This window comes from Emys orbicularis, chromosome 1 (assembly GCF_028017835.1).
Source record: "Emys orbicularis isolate rEmyOrb1 chromosome 1, rEmyOrb1.hap1, whole genome shotgun sequence".
NCBI lineage: Eukaryota > Metazoa > Chordata > Testudines > Emydidae > Emys > Emys orbicularis.
In genome coordinates, this window is record NC_088683.1 from 39,766,086 (window position 1) to 39,786,205 (window position 20,120).

At 46.7% G+C, this 20,120-nt stretch overlaps 1 protein-coding gene across 2 annotated transcripts; it reads right to left on the bottom strand.

Moving 5' to 3' along the window:
- Positions 1 to 719: 719 nt before the first annotated feature.
- On the bottom strand, positions 720 to 5,600 carry PIM3 (Pim-3 proto-oncogene, serine/threonine kinase). 2 transcript variants are annotated; one of them, XM_065405104.1, is made up of 7 exons: positions 5,401 to 5,600; positions 4,854 to 4,963; positions 4,657 to 4,707; positions 4,336 to 4,340; positions 3,886 to 4,247; positions 2,457 to 2,633; positions 720 to 2,346 (listed from the first exon to the last, which is right to left on the bottom strand). In XM_065405104.1, exons 1-7 carry the CDS (start codon positions 5,483 to 5,485, stop codon positions 2,162 to 2,164), a joined length of 975 nt encoding a protein of 324 aa, XP_065261176.1. In that variant the 5' UTR covers positions 5,486 to 5,600; the 3' UTR covers positions 720 to 2,161. The 2 variants fall into 2 exon arrangements, with proteins under 2 accessions (XP_065261176.1, XP_065261167.1); XM_065405095.1 differs by lacking the exon at positions 4,336 to 4,340 and having other exon boundaries at positions 3,886 to 4,249.
- Positions 5,601 to 20,120: the final 14,520 nt, after the last annotated feature.

The following is a 20,120-nucleotide window of genomic DNA, read 5'->3' on the forward strand; positions in this document are numbered from 1 at the left end:
TGCAAGCTTCAGAAAGTGGGCATTTCTGCTTCTGTTCACCCCTAATTAACTGATTATCAAATTCAGCCTTCTAGTTTTATTGAATATTCATGTCTGTTTCCATGGCAATCACAACCCTAGGCTTGACTTCACTATAGGCCTACATAATGTGAAACTGGGCTGTCACATTTGATTCCAAACATAAAATTTGAAATAGTAAGGGGAATATTGTGAGTAGTTTGCTAGCTAACTTCTCTGAATCAAAAGCACTCATGTTTCTCAAAAGTGTTTTAGTTGAAACTGCCATCATTTCTTGGACTCCTCATTGTACAGATTGATGCACAGGAAATTTTTCCTCTCCCCAAATGGGGTAAGTTTACTTTCCACTACATCCAATTGTGAAATAGTAACCCATAATTAAGTAGAAAAAGGCTTCTTTGTTATGGTTTAGGAGGATGTTAACAATAGTTTACGTACCAGCATATTCAAAATCCACAAGTTCTATATAGCAGCACCATTTTTGTTTTTTGAAGAAAGTTCACATAGATGTAGTCAAAGTGAGTGTGCTTAAACAAATAGGAACAGTCTGAAAAGAAGATAAGTTAGAGCCTATTAATTCTCTGGCTCAGCTGCTGGAGCCCCTTAAAGTTATAGTATAAATATTTGGAGAACGTAACAACTTTGTTCCCCGTGTGGTCTGAAATGTAATTCTGAGTACAAGTGAATACACAACACAGTACTGTTATATACAAAAAAAGTTTAATTGAAATACCTGTATAAAAAATATGATCTCCATACATTTCACACTGTTAAACAGAAGAAAAAAAAATCCAAATCCAAGCTGCACAAATGCAACCAGAACACAGAAACACAGCTATTAAAATAAATTAATGTTTATGACTCTGCCACCCTACCTTCCAGAGCCAATACACAAAGACTGTACAATGTCAATAATTTAAAACCCTTCCAAATAGCATTACTTTACATTACTGGTAGAATACCAGACAAAGGCATACTAAACTTTAAAGTCATTCTATTTCCCTTAAATTAGACTTTGTACAACATTTTCCATCTTCCAACAGAAACTGGTAAGGTCAGAAAAAAATTGTTTTGTTTTTTTAAACAAAAGTTAACAGGAATGCAGAAAAGAGTGTCATGGGCAAACCACTAGAATTCCCATGGGGAAGGGGGAAAGCAGTGTTGAATAGAACTCTAACCAAATAAATTAAGCAAATAAATAGCCACAGTTGAAACTGTGGGAGGTCTTCTAAAACTTCAAACAAATAAATAAAAAAAAAACCAAAAAAAAAAAAAAAAACCCTGTATAATACATGGGAAAACCAAATTTACATAAACACATTATACAGGTATGGAAAAAAGTAAAGTCCTTGAATATTGCATTGATTGTGCATTTAACATGCCCATACATACTTTAAGACTCGCAGATTGACAAAAGGAGATGGGTGGAGGGAGGGCGGGATTGAGAAAGGGGCTTCGCATGCCCAGTGGTAGAGATGATAAAAGAAAACAAGAGTGAATGTTCCCGATTTAAAAAAAAAAAAAAAAAAGCGGATATACCTGTTCATATTTGTATGCAGGGTATAGGAAATATTTTGGAGCAGCAGAGGTGGGTTGGGGGCGGGACGGGGACTGGAAGGAGTGAAATGTCTGTGTTCAAGTATTCCATCGCCAGTGGATGGGACTACTTCATTCAATCACCGAACATGTTCTCCAATGCATCATAGGAGCTGCTTCCTCCAGCACTCAGTCTAAAGGGAGCAAAATCCTATAATGAACTGGATCTTCTTTGGACATACACAGCTCAAAAAAGAAAGTCCCACTGAAGCAGCTTTCAAAAAGGCACTCAAAAGCAAATAAAAATCTAGTCCAGGCTCTATGAGAGCAAAAAAGTTTACCATGTATTTAAGAGGTCACTGCTTTCTTAATAAGGTCAGTCTTTTGACTAAGTACTGGCCTGCAACTCCCAAACATCAGCGTTTCCAAAGGAAATTTCTCATTCCAAAGCAGAAACCAGCAAAAAGGGAAAATAAAATCAAGTCCCTCAGACAAAGATTCAACTACAGAATAATGAATGCATTTTTCTAGCCCCTCCTACGTATTGGCAGCAGCACTGTGGTCTTTCTGCTTGTAGCTCCCCGCCCATTGCGAGGTCCTTAGTGTTTCACAGACTCTCATTACTTGAACTTGTGCTAGATACATCAGTATCAAGGGTCCGAAGCCTTATGTCACAGTCCTCAGACTTCACTACTTCAGATTTGTGCATCCATGCATGGTCAAAAATTTGTTCAAGTGTTGGTCTGTCTGAAGGCCTCAGTGAAAGGCACCATTTGATCAGCTGCTGACATTCTGAAACAGATGAAATAAACAGACGACATTAGACTACAAAGCAAAAAGAATCTCAAACAGAAAATCAGCCATTATCATAAATTGTTAGTAATTTTTTTGTTTGAACTCACCAGGTGATATTCGTCTCCTGAAGTATAACCGTCCTCTCAAGATCTCTTCATCTTGTTCAAAGGGGATGTCTCCACAAACCATATCAAACAGAAGCACTCCCAAGGACCACACTGTTGCTGACCTCCCATGGTATCTGTGGTATCGGATCCATTCTGGAGGACTGTACACTCTTGTTCCTACAAATGAAAAAATAGCATCCCCCAACATCAGCAAACTAAGTTTTATTCTCCCCCCCCTAACATTTTAGTTGGGCTGCCCATGCATATCAAACCACACAAGAATAAAAAATTCTAAATATTCAAAAATCATAGTGGGCCAAATTCATCCCCAGTGAAAGTCCAGAGAAGCTGGCTACAATTACACCATGCATACATTTAGGCCATTAGCTTGTGCTGTTCTGTTGTGATGAATAACACAGCTTCCATCAGCTGACTGTTTACTAAGGCATGGCTCCCTTTCACTGACCATGTGGCGTCTACAGCATCACACCAAAAATAGACACAAAAGGACAAAGGGAATGGGGAGGGGGCAGGGGGAGGAGAAGGAGAAGAGAAACAGAAGGTGAAACTCAGGTTGATCTGATTACATACAGCTAATCGGCTTTATCCAATTCCAAGACAGTGTGAACAAAATACAGACTTGCTCACAAATTAATTTTTCAGAATAATCAAAAAAGGCTCTCTGAAAAGGCCCTTAGAAACCGCCCTCCCTTAGCACTAGGCTGTTCCTTGGATACCAAACAAAAACTGGAATTTGTGATGCTGACTGTCACATGGCCAGGAGGTTCGGGTTTCACAACAAAACAGATGTTAAGTGCAGCAGCTGACGACAGAGAAGAGGAGGGGGAAGTCCCTCATCTATATCAAGCACACTCACAGCAAGGGGAAAAATAAATATAGATATATCTATCATCTCTTCCATCCATGTGCAAGAAACATTTCAGTTTTCCTATATTAAAAAATCCAAATTTAAGTCATTTAAGGGGCATATATAATTTACCCCAGGATTTTAAATCTGCAATGCAGGCATCAGCTGGGTTGTGAGTAATTCATTAAATTAGAAATCAAAATATATGCATTGCACATAGCAAAGATGGGAACGCCTGGCGCTGGTGAAGCCTCAATGTAAACAGATCGCCCTCTAGGAAAAATGCCTTTTCCAAGGCAGGGAAATATAAACTGCTGCGTCACTGCCTGGAATCGCTTCTTTCCTACTCAACAGAACACCCCCAACCGCCTCCGGTGCACAGGTTTAAATTACCCGCAGATCTATGACCAGCTACTGCAGCTGCAGAGCCACCTTGTTGTTGTTCTCAGGAGCTAAGAATGTGACTAAACCACGCAGGGAGAGCGCATCGGGTAAGCCCCGGCGCAGGGCTTTGCTGTCTCACCCGCACGGAGGCAGTTTGGGGATGGGAGGGGCACATACCATCGAAGTCGGTGTAGACAGTGTCCTTAAGGATGGCTCCGGAGCCGAAGTCGATCAGCTTGAGCTCGCCTGTCCTGAGATCCACCAGCAGGTTCTCGTCCTTGATGTCCCTGTGCACCACGCCGCAGGTGTAGCAGTGGCGCACCGCCTCCAGGACCTGCCGGAAGAAGCCCCGGGCCGTCTCCTCGTCCAGGGCCCCCTTCTCGGTGATGAAGTCGAAGAGATCCTTCACCAGCTCGGGCCGCTCCATGATGATGAGGTAGCCGTCGGGCCGCTCGTACCAGTCCAGCAGCTTGATGACCCCTCTAAAGCCGGAGCCCACCTTCTTCAGCAGCACGATCTCCAAGGGCACCATCGCTCCGCTCTGGGCAGCGCAAAGAGGCAAGGGCGGCGGTCACTCACCGTGCAGCCCAGGCGGGGAAGCCAGCCTGCCTCCCCCCTTCCCCACACGCAGGCTCCGCCAGGCAGGGGCGCACACACCCCACGCGCTGTGCACGGAGTCTCCCGCAGCAGCGCGGGGGCTGGGGAAGTCCAGCGCCGCTCCGCTGGGGGGCTCCGCGGCTGCCGCAGTCAGAGGGGGAGGGGCCGGGGGAAGAAACCCCGCCAAAATCCCCCCAATGTAAACAATAACACAGGGGCGGGAGGAGGGACCCAGCCCTCTCGCCACCCAAACAATAGCCAGCCTGGGTGACTGCCGGGCGGGGGAGAGCCGGCTCCCAGCTTCCCTCGGACCCACCGCGCGGTTACACCCGCTCCCCAGCGAATACTTACAATGGTGCCCCACTCGGTGACCCGCTCCTTCACCACATGTTTCACGGCCACCTGGGGGAGAGAGAAGGCGCGGTCAGAGCGGGGTGGGGACGAGGCTGGGGCGGCTGCGACGCGCGACCCTGCAGCCACGCACACGCCGCCCCGAGTAGACAGCAAGACACAACTACGCAGCCATGAATAGCCCCCCTTCTCCTTACCGGCAAGCCGTCTGCTATCCTGGTCCCCGCGTACACCGTGCCGAAGCCCCCGCTGCCCAGCACGGAGCCCACCTGGTAGACTTTATCGAAGGGTTCCTTCTCCGATTTCGCTAGAAACGGGAAGACAAATTAAGAGAGGTTGGAGTCGCCCTATTATTAAGAAGGCAGGGCACGAGGCAGGCGAGAGGAAGCCCCGCCAGGGGAGCCGCATGGCTGTTCACACCGGCACATGCGGCTCTTCATCCTAAGCTCAGCGAGCAAGGGGAAGCCAGGCGGTTTTTTTGTGCTGTACGCCAGCAGCGATCCGACTAGCCGCCACCCAGAGCCAAAATATCCAAACACGCCCCACTGGAGGGGGGGACGCGGACGCGGCGCACTCTCCCATAACAACCCCGCTAACAGGGGAGCTGTGCCCATCCCTACGCGGCGACACGCTAGCAGGGAATGTGACAGCCGAGAAATCCTCGGAGCTTGCGAACTCCCCATTAAAAAGCGACGGGCACCGCACCGCGGCAGGGTCACAACCAGCGAGTCGCTCACTGCGTACCTGGCTGGAGGATTTTCACCGGCAAGTGATCCATGCTGGTGGGGTTGCAAATGTGAGCGAGGGAGCCAAACTTAGAGAGCAACATCTTCCAGAGGAGCCGGGGGAAGGGGGAGGAAAGAGATCCTGCAGCGAAGCGTAGAGTGTGTCCTCCGGGCTAATTATTCAATTAACGAGCTGCTGGGGAGGAGCGGCGCGCTCTCCTTCCCGACCCGGGAGGGGAGCTGCGAAGCGGCTGCCGGGCTCCCGCTCTGCTCTCCCCGGTCCACCAGCAGCAGTTGATGTTATAGCAGAGAGTGACAGACGCCTCCAGAAATAAACAGCCACAAAGATTCCAAACTGAAGCGGCGTGGAGCCCTTCGACAAAAAGCAATCAATAATGGGGGCGATGCTCTGCTTCTCCCACCGCCCAGCGCAGCTGAACGCAACCCCAGATGCCAGCAGGGCTGCAGAGAAAGTGGGTAAAATCCGCCCCGGCTAGAAGGACGCTTGCTCGGGGCCGCTGGGTGACTGCGAATTCAATCCAGCGCCGCAGTGAAGCCGTCACCCCTGGTGCAATAGCAGCGCAGCCTCCTCGGTGCCTGCTCACTTCTGAGCTCAATTACAGCAGGAGCTGCCTCTTAACTCTCAATGTTTTGGTGCGGAGAAGAGAGACAAAATATCCCTCCGCGGGGGAGTGGGAAAACACCTCGCTGTGCCTGTCGGATTACTTCCCCTCCCGTAGAGCACACCGCGCTGGGATGTCTTCGTGCGGTCTACGGCTCCGGCGGGGACTGCAAAGTCCCAGCCCGCAGTAAATACAAGGGAGGGGGAACTGGAACTACTTATTTGTAGTAATAGACGCGCAGAGTTACACACTGTCTGAAATTTTCATCACACACTAGCAAAAAGAGGAGGGGAGAGCGAGCAAGCAAGATTCTCTAATTTGCATTACTTTATCAGTCAGCCAATGAAGGGCCACCTTTTCAAAGGGGGGTATCGAGCGGTGGCCAATCAGGAAGACGGTCTGTTTGCATATGCTAAAATGGGGCCAGGCGCACAGGGCGGGAATTCCTAGGCGCGCCTTTCCCCTCATTTCTCCTTTCTCCCGGCTGCGCTGGGGAAAGGTCACTCTGCGCCGAGCTGAGACACTGCGTCTGGCGCTGGGGTGGGAGGGAGATAAGGGGAAAGATCAGCAGCAGCTGCCGCCATGATCACCGTTGTGGGGATACCGGGAAGGGGAGGGCTGTATGCATGCTGCTCCTTTGATGAAGCCACCCAAACACCGTTTAGAAACCGGCTTATTTATAGCGCAGCGTTCACCGGAATAACACATCCTGCTCCCTTGCCTATTATAGCTTCATTTGTGCCCGCCCTTTCTCTGCTGTGATTTCTTACTCCGCTCCCTCCCGGACCGGCTGAGCTGCACCCCCGCTTGGCGGTGGAGTTTGCTCCACAGAGCCTGGGTCCGAGCCCTTCAGCCTGCACCCCTAGGTCTTAGCTGCAGCGAGTCTTTGTATGGCCGCATCTGCCGTATGAAAGCGCACGTGCGTTAGGGGGAGCTAATGGGATTCCCTGATACACGCTGGGAGACTTCAGTATGTTAAACCTGAGCCTGCCCTTGAGCGGCGAAGAGCCCCTTCGTAGTTAGGCGTCAGTTAAGAATTGCAAGAAGCGCTTGTGTTTCCTCCCCTTGGCGAGCCCGTCCGTTGAGTTCGCTGGGCTGGAAATCCGCACAGACGCTGCAATGTCACACGCTGGATCCCGTGCGTGTGTCTGTGGCACCTCTTGACGTCTGGCGCTGGCTGAGATTGAAAGGCAGCTCCTTTCTCATCAGAGTCCATAGAGGGCGCTGAGGCAACAAGAAATCATCCGAGGGAAAGCCGCATGGCGTCCTCAGGCGAGGTAGGCGCTCAGAGCTGCCGCCAAGTCTCTCAGCTGGGAGGCAAGTCTAGATTAATTTTAAGGCAGTTTTTAGAAACACCTCTCTCGTGAAGAAGGAATTTACAGCTTGTTTCAATGAGAACTAACTTCACTCAGTTTCTGCCATTTCCACTGAAACTGGAAGGGCTTGAGCTGGCCCTGCCTACACCGCTCAGGTTGGCTTAGGGCTTGTTCACCAGTTCTGTCTTTATTGCATTTGGTGGGTAGAGACAGTTGGATAACAGTTTTAGGGAATACTTAAACTCAGCTGTCCAGTTACTGGTAACGGGGCTAGAGGTGCAGCAGCTGTAGTCTAAGGGCTTGTCTTCATTGACATCACTGCAACAGTTAGCTGGAGTTAGTTCAATTGAGTTACTGCACTTCAAAACAACACTGGAATTACACACAGAGGGATTTGATTAGCAGCACAGAGTGATTGGATTACCAGAATGATTGGATTAGTTGATGAGCAGTTTTAACCCAAGCTGCTGCTTCCCCTCAGCATTACTAGGGCCTTGTCTATACTAAAAAGTTAGGTTGACTCAGTTCCATCACTCAGGGGTGTGAAAAATCCACACCTGAGCGACATAGGACCTAACCCCTGTTGTAGATAGCATTGGATCGAACAAAGAATTCTTCTGTTGACCTAGCTACCCCTTTTTAGGGAGGTGGACTAACTACACAGGTGGTGTAGGTAGTGTCACACTGAAGTACTACAATGCAGTGCTATAGCTGTGCCACTGTAGCGTTTCAAGTGTAGACAAGCCCTAGCTCAAGCATCAGCATCACTTAACTTTCAAACACCCCAGTTCCCCCACCCTCGACAGAAAAATTCACACCCCTGAACAATGTTGTTAAACCGACTTAACCCCAGTGTAGACAGCACTAGGTCAATGGGAGAATTCTCCCATTGACCTAACTACCCTCTCTTGCAGAGGCGCAGGGCTGTCCCTATCCATACGCAAACTACGCAGCTGCATAGGGCACTAGGAAACTTGGGGCACCAAATTGCCCCAAATTTCCTGGTGCCCTATGCAGCTGCGGGTTGCATCCAGCTCCAGCAGCCAGCCCGATCCCCCAGATGGCTGAGCCGGCCCCTCGTGGGCTGCGCATAGCAGGGCCCAGGAAAGCTGCCCCTGCCCCATCCCTTCCCCTCTGCCCCTGCTCCATCCCGCCTCTTCCCACCCCTGCTCTACCCTAGCCCTGACCCCCACTCCACCTCTTCCCCCCCCCCAACCCCATCCCCTGAGCTATGCGTCCCAGGGGACTGCAGCAGGGATCGGAGTTGGGCCCTCCCTGCACTCACTGGGCACGCGTCGGGAAGTGGAGTGACCTGGCCCCAGCCGCGCCACCGGTGAGTGCTGGGGGGCGGTTCCTCCCCTTCCCCCAAGCCTGGGAGCCGGGGGAGCAGAGCAGTGCAGGCTGGGGCCAGGCTGCTCCACTTCCCGTCGCCCCGTGAGTGCGGGGTCGGGCCCAACTCCTGCTGCCTTCCTTCACTGGCTGTTCCTGCCTCCCAAAGCCCTTGGACACAGCCCCCCTCTCCTCCCTGCAGAGTCCTTAGACGCACCCCCCGCCCCCCTTGGAGGCCCTGGTCCAGCCCCCCTGCAGGGGGGCTGCGTAGGGCACCACAATCTCTAGGGACGGCCCTGGAGAGGGGGATTACCTATGCCGATGGGAGGGCTTCTCCTGTCGGCGTAGGTAGTATCTTCACTGAAGCTGCTTGTGGTTCATGAACCTGGGGAAGATAAGGGCACGTCTTCACTACCCGCCGGATCGGCGGGTAGCGATCGATCTATCGGGGATCGATTTATCGCGTCTAGTGTAGATGCGATAAAATCGATCCCTGATCGCTCTGCTGTCGACTCCGGAACTCCACCGCAGCGAGAGGCGGAAGCGGAGTCGGCGGGGGAGCGGCAGCGGTCGACTCGCCGCCGTCCTCACAGCCAGGTAAATTGACCTCCCCCCCGCGTAGTGTAGATCTAGCCTAAGTATCCGAATGCCTAAATTGAGTGCGAGGCCTGAAACAAAACAACTGGGGAGGGGGGAGAAGGCCTTCTCTTATGACTTTTAGCCTAGTGCAGTGGTCCCCAACCTTTTTGTGGCCAGTAGCACATTCATGTTTTCAGAAGAGTGTGGCGGGCGCCAACAATTTTTCAAGGCTTATTTTGTATTTGTACATTAAATAATACGAAAAACATCATATTTAATATTACATAATATATGAATCCAGAGAGAAGAGAGAAGCCGCGAGGACAGAGAACACCGGCGCCCGCAGGCCCGGAGTACTCTGTCCCCAGCAGGCGCAGGGCCAGGCTTCTCTCCCCTGCTGGGCACTAGGCAGGCCCCGCGCCTGCCGGGGACAGAGAACACTGGCGCCCGCAGCCTGCAGTCCCGGAGTTCTCTGTCCCCGGCAGGCGCGGGGCCACGGCTTCTCTCCCCTGCTGGGCACTAGGCGGGCCCCGCGCCTGCCGGGAACAGAGAACACCGCGCCCGCAGCCTGAGTTCTCTGTCCCCGTCAGGCGCGGGGCCGCGGCTTCTCTCCCCTGCTGGGCACTAGGCGGGCCCCGCGCCTGCCGGGAACAGACAACACCGCGCCCGCAGCCTGAGTTCTCTGTCCCCGTCAGGCGCGGGGCCGCGGCTTCTCTCCCCTGCTGGGCACTAGGCGGGCACACATAAATGCCCTGGCGGGTGCCATGGCACCCATGGACACCACGTTGGGGACCACTGGCCTAGTGGATAGGATGCTCAACTGTGATGTGGGAGTCCCCTGGTTCAAGTCCTCCCTACTACTACTGAAGAAGTACAGAGAAGAGAAACAAAAATAATTAGGAGTCCGGAAGAGCTTCCATATGAGGAGAGATTAAAAAGATGGGGACTGTTCATCTTAGAAAAGAGATGACTAAAGGGAGATATGTTAGAGGCATAGTTGCCAACTTTCACATGTTAAATAAGCACCCTGACTTTCACAATAAGCCAAGATCAAGCTAATCCCATTTCAAAACAAGCCAATTCCTAAGACCCCCAAAACTCGATGTGACTAGATCCCCGCGGTGTGCAGTCTGGGACTGTGGTGGGCCCACTGTGCACCTCTGATTCTCTCCCCGTCTTGCCCCTACTTACCCCTTGTCCCTGCTTGCCCCCCCCCCCCCCCGCCACTGCTTTCCAGGAGCTGATAAAAAAAAAGAAGCAACAAGCTACTAGCCAACAAGCAACTCACAAGGCAATTATGCCAAAAACAAGCCCAACTTCTGCATTTTTTTTTGGCGGGTTTGGCATGTCTGGTTAGAGGTCTATATAATCATGAATGGTGTGGAGAAAGTGTATAAGGAACTGTTACTTATCCCTTCACATAACACAAGAACTGGGGGTCACCCAATGAAATTAATAGGCAACAGGATTAAAACAGACATAAGGAAGCACTTCTTCACACACTGCACAGTCAACCTGTGGAACTCGTTGCTGGGGATGTTGTGAAGACCACAGGCACCAATTTTCCAAAGTGCCGGAGGGGGGGGGTGCTCAACCCCTGGCTCTGCCCCCAGCCCCGCCCCCACCTCACCCCTTCACTCAAGGCCCCATACCTACCCCACCTCTTCCCGCCCAGTTCCAGCCCTTCACCCGAGCATGCCACATCCTCTCTTCTCCCCCTCCCTCCCAGCCTCCTGCATGCTGCGAAACAGCTGATCGTGGTGGGAGGGAGGGAGGGGGAGGTGCTGATCCGTGGGGCCTGCCGGCCGTCGGGAGGCATTGGAGATATGGGGGGGAGCTAGTAGGCGGGAGAGGTGGCTCGGAGCCACAGCCGGGCCACAATAAGACCCAGGCGGGCAGTTGTGGGGAGCCGCGGTGGATCCTCCACCTGCCTGCAGTGCGGGGGGATGGGACTGAGAGCAGCCCCCGTCTGTGTCCCCACCCTCCAGGGTCCTTGCCCGGACGAGAGCATGTGGAGGATCCACGACGCTGCACAGGCTCCCCACAGCTGCCCGCACGGATCTCCCTGACTGGGCTCTGGCGGGGGGGGGGGTGCCTCGGAGCCTAAGCCCGGCCAGGTAAGTAGAGCCCTGCAAATTCATGCATATCTGCGGCTATCTGCATCCGTGGATGCGGATATCTGCAGACAATTTTTGCGGAGCGTGGTCTGATGCGAATACACATTTTTGTATCCGCGCAGGGCCCTGTAAACCTTCCATACTGTTTGTGCTGCTCCTTCTGGTCTGCCTCAGAAAGTTCATTTCTAGAGCCCTGAACAATTGCAACTGTAGGACACATATATAAACTATTTTTGCCTTATTTGAACGTTGTTTTTCTACTGTAAATGGGAAGCAATTAAATGGTATTATGCTAATCTGTTCTTTGATGTACAAATACTTTTTTGTGCACAAGGGTCCCTGACAAGCGTCAGTTGTGGTATACAGCAATATGGGAACACCATACAAGGTTCTGCCTGCTGCCTAGGAATAATGACTGACTCAAACTTTGTCCTTAGTTATTACAGGGTATCTAGGTTCAATTTGCTGTGCCACAGCATCAGGTATGTCTAATAAAATTGCCATAATAGCTGTCAATTGGACTCCAGTATCAATAGGGCAGCCAAAGTGTTCTGGGTTACAAACCTTTTTGGCAGTTACATAGTGTATTTAGATGGAGTGATGGCGCAGTCATAACCGCTGATAATTCTTCCAGTTTCTTCCTTCTCTTGACCATCATTGCTTCCATTTTATTTAGACTGAACTTCAGTCATTTAATTGTTGCCTAGGTCCCTTTCCTCATTATGCACATGGCAAAATAAAATAAAACCCACCACCTTCAGATGAAGAGGATATATGGAGCTGAGTATCATTAGCAGTAGACTGATGTCAGCAAGGCAGTGATGCCTCACAATCTCCCCATGTGACCTCAGCTATACATTTAGCAAGAAAAGTGTTAATGAAATCTTGCAGAATCCTGCATGATAGGGCCTTTATGGTAGATGAACAACCTCTCAAACCTGCCATTTGAGATTTCTCAGAAAGGAAAAACATGGTCTTACGGGAGAATAACACCTTCCATCTCTGTCTGTGAGATCTGGCAGGTCACCAACACTTTGTAGTTAATGATGTCAAGGTCAGCCGATAGAATTCACTGAAAGTCACTGTGAATACTTTTACAGGAATCTGGGAAGGAAGATGACATCAGAATTGCCACACTACAATCTTCCCAATAATCTTCTCTAAAAATGATAAGTTTGAGAAAGCTCAGTGATTGACAAGGAAATAACTTTTTCACCGGAAAGACCTTGTCAGTTACTGATCAAGAAGCCATCATTTGGCTTTAACAACTGTGACCTTTTGGGAGGTTATTAAGAAGGTTGTAGTAGGGCAGCTCCAGATTCTTTTGGTTTCTTATCAGTCTACTTTTAGGCCTGGATACAGACACTGCATTAGCTACCTTGGTAAGTTATCTTTTGGCAATAGACAAAGGTCAGAGGTCCATGTCCCTTTGATTAACCTTATTAGACTCTGATACTGTTGACAGGTGTGGCTGATCTGCCTGCAAGATCTGGCAGAGGTGGATGGGCTGTTCTTCTGTAATGTCATTATTTCCTTTCTGAGAAGTGAGTCTAAAGGGCCTGCTCAATTTTTTTCATAGAATCATAGAATCATAGAATATCAGGGTTGGAAGGGACCTCAGGAGGTCATCTAGTCCAACCCCCTGCTCAAAGCAGGACCAATTCCCAACTAAATCATCCCAGCCAGGGCTTTGTCAAGCCGGGCCTTAAAAACCTCCAAGGAAGGAGACTCCACCACCTCCCTAGGTAACGCATTCCAGTGCTTCACCACCCTCCTAGTGAAATAGTGTTTCCTAATAGTGTTTTTGTGTTATTGGAATCGTGTCTGTCCAGATGGAGACATTAACAACTCCATTCACAATGGTGCTTAAACCTCCACATTGTTTTTTCCCAACTATGAGAGAATCTTGCAGGTTGTAACCCCTCTTTCCTCTGTTCATCCAGAGCATCTGTGAATGAAACAGCTGAAACTACTGGTGAAGATGGCACCTCTTCCACAACATGAGTCTCAGTCTCTTCTTTGAATCACATTTTACATTGATGAACACTATTTTCCTGGTGCATATTTAACCAGGTGGAATATTCCTGCTTGGAAAACAAAACAATACAAAGCAAAGCCAAACTTATGATACTTATATTTATATATCATTGACAGTATTTCCACATTTGTATATACATGCGTGTTATTGGATTCACCATATGCAATTAGAAATCTGACTAAATGTTTAATTTGCTTTATCTGATATAATTCCAACTGCTGCTTTTAAGATGTTGTTATGTACACAATATACAGCCTCTCTACAGTATTTCCCACTCTATGCATCTGATGAAGTGGGTTTTAGCCCACGAAAGCTTATGCCCAAATAAATTTGTTAGTCTCTAAGGTGCCACAAGGACTCCTCGTTGTTTTTGCTGATACAGACTAACGTGGCTACCACTCTGAAACCAGAGAAATGTTAATGTCAGTAATCTAATTAGCTGTTTGAGACAAGGGCTTCATGAATACAATCATAATTTGAATGCTACAGAAGCAACTCTCCTTTGAGACTGACAAGAATTAGTAAACTGCCGAATCAGCAAATAAAATTTCCAGAATTATATGACCTGATTGCAAAAGATGTATGTTTTAGCTAAGCTGGATCTTTGGGAGTTATCTTAGTACACCAATCAATGATTCTACAAAACAAGCTGATATATACAAATGTCATCATTTACAGTGTGGGTAGTGGGGAGCACAAATACACTTTTACATGGAGGCAGAGTTATGTTCAGTGCATGACCAGAGAGGGGTGGGCAGAGGTGACAGATAACCCCAGTACATTACCTTCATCGCACCTAGCCTCTGTCCCCTCAAGAATTAAATCCTAGGGAGTAGCATCTGAAGTCAAGAATCAGACTTTGAAGATGATATTCTTTATGGTCACACAGTTGTTATTAATTGTCCCTTGCATAGTGACAGATGATTAAAGTAATTGTAAATAAGGAATCATTATCCTGTGAGGGTGTTTCTAGCAGAGTTACATGGGGTTCTGTTCTTGGTCCAGTGCTATTCAATACCTTCACCAATGATATGGAAGAGAATATAACATCCTTGCTTGCTAGTAAAATTTGCAGGTGACACAAATATCAATGGAGTGGTAAATAATGATGGGGTTTGGGTGAGTTATATGGACCTCTTAGGATCTCTTGGTAAGGTGGTCTTATTTGAACAACATACACTTTAACACTGCCAAATGCAAAATCATAGAATCATAGAATATCAGGGTTGGAAGGGACCTCAGGAGGTTATCTGGTCCAACCCCCTGCTCAAAGCAGGACCAATCCTCAATTTTTGCCCCGATCCCTAAATGGCCCCCTCAAGGATTGAACTCACAACCCTCGGTTTAGCAGGCCAATGCTCAAACCACTGAGCTATCCCTCCCCCAATCATATATCTAAGAACAAATCATATATCTAAGAACAAAGAATGTAGATTAGTCTTAAAATATGAGAGTTAGTGTCCTGAAATGCAGTGACAATGCAAAGGACTTGGGGTCATGGTATATAACCAACTGAACATAAGCTCCCAATGTGATGATATATATATAAGAGGGAGAACATGATCCTTGGATGTACAAGCAGGAGGATATCAAGTAGGAGTAGGGAAGTGGTATTACCCCTGTATACAGCATTAGTGAGACCATTGCTGGAATAATGTGTCCAAAATGGATGTTGAAAAATTGGAAAATATTCAAAAAAGAGATACAAGAATGATTCAAAGTCTGGAAATCATACCTTATGGTGACAGTCTTAAGATTATTTAGTTTATCCAAGAGAAGGTTAAGCAGTGACTTAACTGATATCTATAAATATCTGTATGGGGAAGAGTTTTCTGATATTAGGGAGCACTTTAATCTAGCAGAACAAAGTGCATCAAGATTCAGTGGTTGGAAGCTGAAGCCAAACTCACACTAGAAATAAGGCACTTTTTTTTTTTAATGGTGAGAGTAATTAACCATTGGAACAAGTTACCTAGGGATGGGTGAATTCTCTATCATTTGAAGTCTTAAATCAAGAGTGGATGTCTTTCTAAAAGGTACACTCAAAGATACAGCTCAAACAGAAGTTATGGGTGTGATGCAGAAATGTAGTGGGTGAGGTTCAATGGCATATCGTATGCAAGAGGTCAGGTTGGATGAACCTAATGGTCCCTTTTGGTATTAATGTCTGTGACATGTCCGTTTATAAAACTGATCAAGTCTGATGGCCTAATTCTCCACTGTTTTACATCTGTGTTAGTGTAATACCAGTGCTAGAATAATGTGTGCAGTATTCGTCACCCCATCCAAAAAGATTATTGCAGAACTATAGGGGGCTCAGAAAAGGGTGATGAGAATGATTAGGGACATGGAAAAATCTCACATATAAAAAGAGATTGCTTTACCTTAAAAAGAAGAATAACAAGAGGGGAAGTGGGAAAAGTATAAATAAAATAATTATTTTAAATATTTAAAATTAAATTATTCAATTAAATTAAAATTATTTAAAATAATTATTTATTTATTATTTTAATAATCAATGTTCTAAAGAAGGTAGATCAGGATATTCTGTTCTTTGTCCCATAACACCTGAGCAAGGAGACATTGAGTGAAGTTGGCAGATTTGAAACTAATAAAGGGATATAATTTTTTCACACAACATGTAATTAGATTAGAACTTTCTCCCAGCAGGCAGCTGACCTGCCAGGAAATGTCTGTACCTACTGTGGGTGGATCTGTGGTTCCAGGATCGGACTCCTGAGTCATTTCAGGACCCATATGCAAATCTGCAGTGGAGATCATCCTCGAATTGCCCACAGCTCCCACTGGCTGTAATTTGCCATTTCCAGCCAATGGGAGCTGCGGGAAGCAGCGCAGGCAGCAGCGACGTGCTAGCCGCCGCTTCCTGCAGCTCCCATTGGCCGGGAACGGCGAACCGCAGCCACTGGGAGCCGTGGACGGCTGTGCAAATGTAAACAAACTGCCTGGTGGCCCACCAGCGGATTACCCTGATGGGCTGTGTGTGGCCCACGGGCCGTAGGTTGCTCACCACTGAATAAGACTGTGGAGCTCATTGCCATTGGAAGTCATTGAGGCAAAGAACTTAGAAAGATTCATAGAATATCCAGAGTTGTCATAATTAATGTCAATTTTTGGAAGGTCTATTAAACCTCACTCTTCAGGGTTTAAGTCAATCTCTAACTATTAGAAAACAGGTTGAGACCAAATGTGGAGGCAGATTATCCCATATCTACCTACTGTGGGGTTCTTATACATTTCTCTGAAGCATCTGATACTGGCCACTGTCAGAGACAGAATACCTAGATTGACTTCAGGTCTGATCCAGTATGGAAGTTCCTATGTTCCTGTATTAGCCAATGTAACTCTCTTGAGTTCAGTGGAGTTATACCCAAAGTGGTGTAATGCAATGAAGACTCAGCCCAGAATCTTTAGTCCAAAGAGATTGTGTCTAACATACTGGGTACGAGGAGTAAAAGACTGTCTTTGCGTCCAGAGCTGATCCAAAGGTGCTAAAATAAGGCTCAAAATCTGATTCTGTTCCACCTTCATTTTGTACATTTTCAAACATTAGAACACTGTGAACTATGAAAGTCAAATTTTACCTGAAATTTGGACAGTATTCCCATATTATTTAAATCATTCCAGTTTATTTATATAACTTATTGATTACCAATAGCCAAACGTATTTAGATATGCTCTCCATTAAATAATTCAATAACTTGCTAATCATAAGCTGGTTCCAAAAGCCCCGCTACAGACCCACATCACCTCTACTTTCAGCAAAGGATAGCTGAAAATAGAAATTAATAGGCTGTACAAAACAAACAATGAAGGCTCTCACAGAAATCGAGAGAGAGTTCCACAGATGAGGGCCTACCATACAAAGATCTGTGCCTGCTCCAGATTGAACCTTGAGACTGCAGTTTAGTCAACCCCACAATATTCCACTTGCAGAATACAGCACCAGCTGGTACCTTAGTACTATGTTATTACTTTCCATTTTGGCCTTCATAGGGCTATGTTTCCAAATTTAAAGGCACAGTGGGTCACCTTAAGTAGGATGAGAGCTGTTTTTATAAGGAACTGTTAAAAGGGTGCATTTGTTGTCATGCAGACATGGTGAAATAATTCACAATTGTAGGTGTGATAGAAGGATACATTTTCAGGATAGTGGTTAGGATTTTATATGCACTTTTACCGGTAGAGGGGCTCATAATTAGGGCTGGGTGGAACAATCCAAAATGATTGACATAAGAGGGTTCATATTTCCCCTACATCCCTTTACAACACCATCTCCTTTTATATGTGCCAGACTCCAATTCCATTTCTGAACCACAGGTCAATCCCTCTACATGCATTCATATAATGAGAATTAAGTTAGAGTTTCACACTTCAGATTTCCAGTAACTGCCTGAATAAAATGTATCCCTTTGAGCCAAGTAGAGGAAGAAGCCACCAAATGACTTTGAACTGTGACCCAGGGTTCCCATGATAGACTACTAATGGGCCCAGTGCTTTAGGTCTAAAGGGCACACGCCTGCACATAGACCTCTTGTCTGATTTGGGATGCTGCCAGCCTATAATTATCTGCGTCAATCCTTGAAAACGTTGGAATATAATTATTAACTGGTTAGGGCCCCAAACCCGCAGGAGACTGCCACTTGCGTGGAGACAATTGCAAGTTTGGGCCTTAGTCCACATCACAAGCTAACTAGATTGTCATGTGTGCTATACATTTTAATATTATCTTATCAGATAAAAGGCCCTCCAAACTATACTAAAGTATATAACCTACAACAGAAGTTTCACATTTTTCTCCAAAGGCGGAGAGTTTCTGGCTATGTATGCTATTCTGTAAGGCTGGCATGAGGACAAACTTTTTATGTAGTTCTTTTTGTGGTCCATTTTTTTAGATGGATATTAAATTAAAGATCAAGTCTGTTTAAAAACAGTTCCATTTTGTATAAGGAGAGCTGAGAGCTTGTTTGTTTAATGTATTTGTAAAATTTAAAACTCATGGGTAAGAATTGGTTAATATTGCTTACTAATCTTTGATCAAGGTTCAGCCAATTGTACTGCAACCTTAAGCTACAATTAGAAAGTATGAATATGTAACTGTCCTTGCTCAATGTTTCATTCACAGATAGCGAAGGTATGTGTTCTAAACACCATGTGACTATACAATCAAAGGAAAATGTTCTTGTCTATCTTATCAAAAGTTTCTTGGAGCTTATGATCATAACTTCTGCATTTTTTTCACAAACTTTGTTAGTATTGTCCTTGTCTATATTATATTAATATATCTATCTATAGGGCTTTTAAAATTATTTCCTAAATATTAAAAGCCAACAACAAATGTTCTAGGGCTATACTCTCCCTAACTAAGCTTTCCGTTGCATTCTCTGTGTTAACTAGATGACTTTGTTTATGTTTATATTCACAGCTAATAAGTCTCACTCTCCCATCCCACAAACTAGTATATCCAGCAAATTAATAAGACAATGTGACCAGCTATTCAAAAGGGACTAATCATTTTGTGTACCTCAGGTTTTGAGGCCCTATTTGAAACACTTCAAAGGGGCCTGATTTTCAGAAGGGGGGAAAGGCGGTTCAGTGTTCTGTGGACCACACTTTAAATACGTTAAGTCAAGGCACATGTTCAATTGTGCATAGTTTCCCGCTTCAGACAACCAGCTTCTTTTCCTTAGTCTAGCCGTGGCACTCTCCCTCCAACAAGCGCAAACACCTTCTCTTCTCCTTATCTATGTCTTCATGGGACTCAGTGGCCTATCCCTTTTCTTCTGTTCTTCTGCCCTCCTGGGTCTTCAATGGGCACTAGAAGGGAATTCTTTCCCAGCAGACTAATCATTCCTAAAAGAGTCCTTTAGAATGGAGTAGGAAGCAGCTTAATGCCTCTCCCTGTTGACGTCTCTTTATTGAGTGAAGGTAGGTATGTTCAGTACTTTCTTTTCTACATTTTTGAGGAACCCAGAGGGGCATTCAAGTACCCTATTGTACTTACGACAGGTCAGCAAAGATATTAAACAGCTTTCTAAACTTTGGTCTTTCTATGCAAAGTTGCTGTAGCCATGTTGGTTGCAGGATATTAGAGACAAAGCTGGTGCAGTAATATCTTTTATTGGACCAACTTCTGTTGGTCAGAGAGAGACAAGCTTTTGAGCTGACACAAAGCTCTTCTGTGTAAGCTTGAAAGCGTGTCTCTCTCACCAACAGAAGTTAGTCCAATAAAAGATATTACCTTACCCATCTTGTCTTTCAGTCTTTCTAATCTAGACAGTACTACTAAGTACTCACATTTCCTTGGATAGGTTTTCACTTTGTGCCTGTTTTCTTTTAAAGTTTAAATAAAAGGTTTAAATTTGGGATCATATTTACCAAAACCCTGCCCCTGCCTCCTCCTCTTTATTGGAGACAGGGGTTGGAGTCACTTTGCTAATTCCCTTGGAGGTGGACCATAGCACATGAACAGACATGTTGAAAGAAAGCCTGAGCTAATGGGGGAATCCCCCTTTGCTCCCTCTATGACCCCAGTCTCCCAGCAGCTAGGATGTTATCCTGTGCAGGGCTGAGCACTTTTGGAGATGTACTAAGCACTCTCAACTCTCACTGACTCTATAAGCAAACCAGCATTAATAGGTCTTACAGCCTGGCCCAGTACCACTTTGCACAGTCACCAGTTTGTTATGAGTGGATCCAGTCGTTTGGTCCTGTGTGCT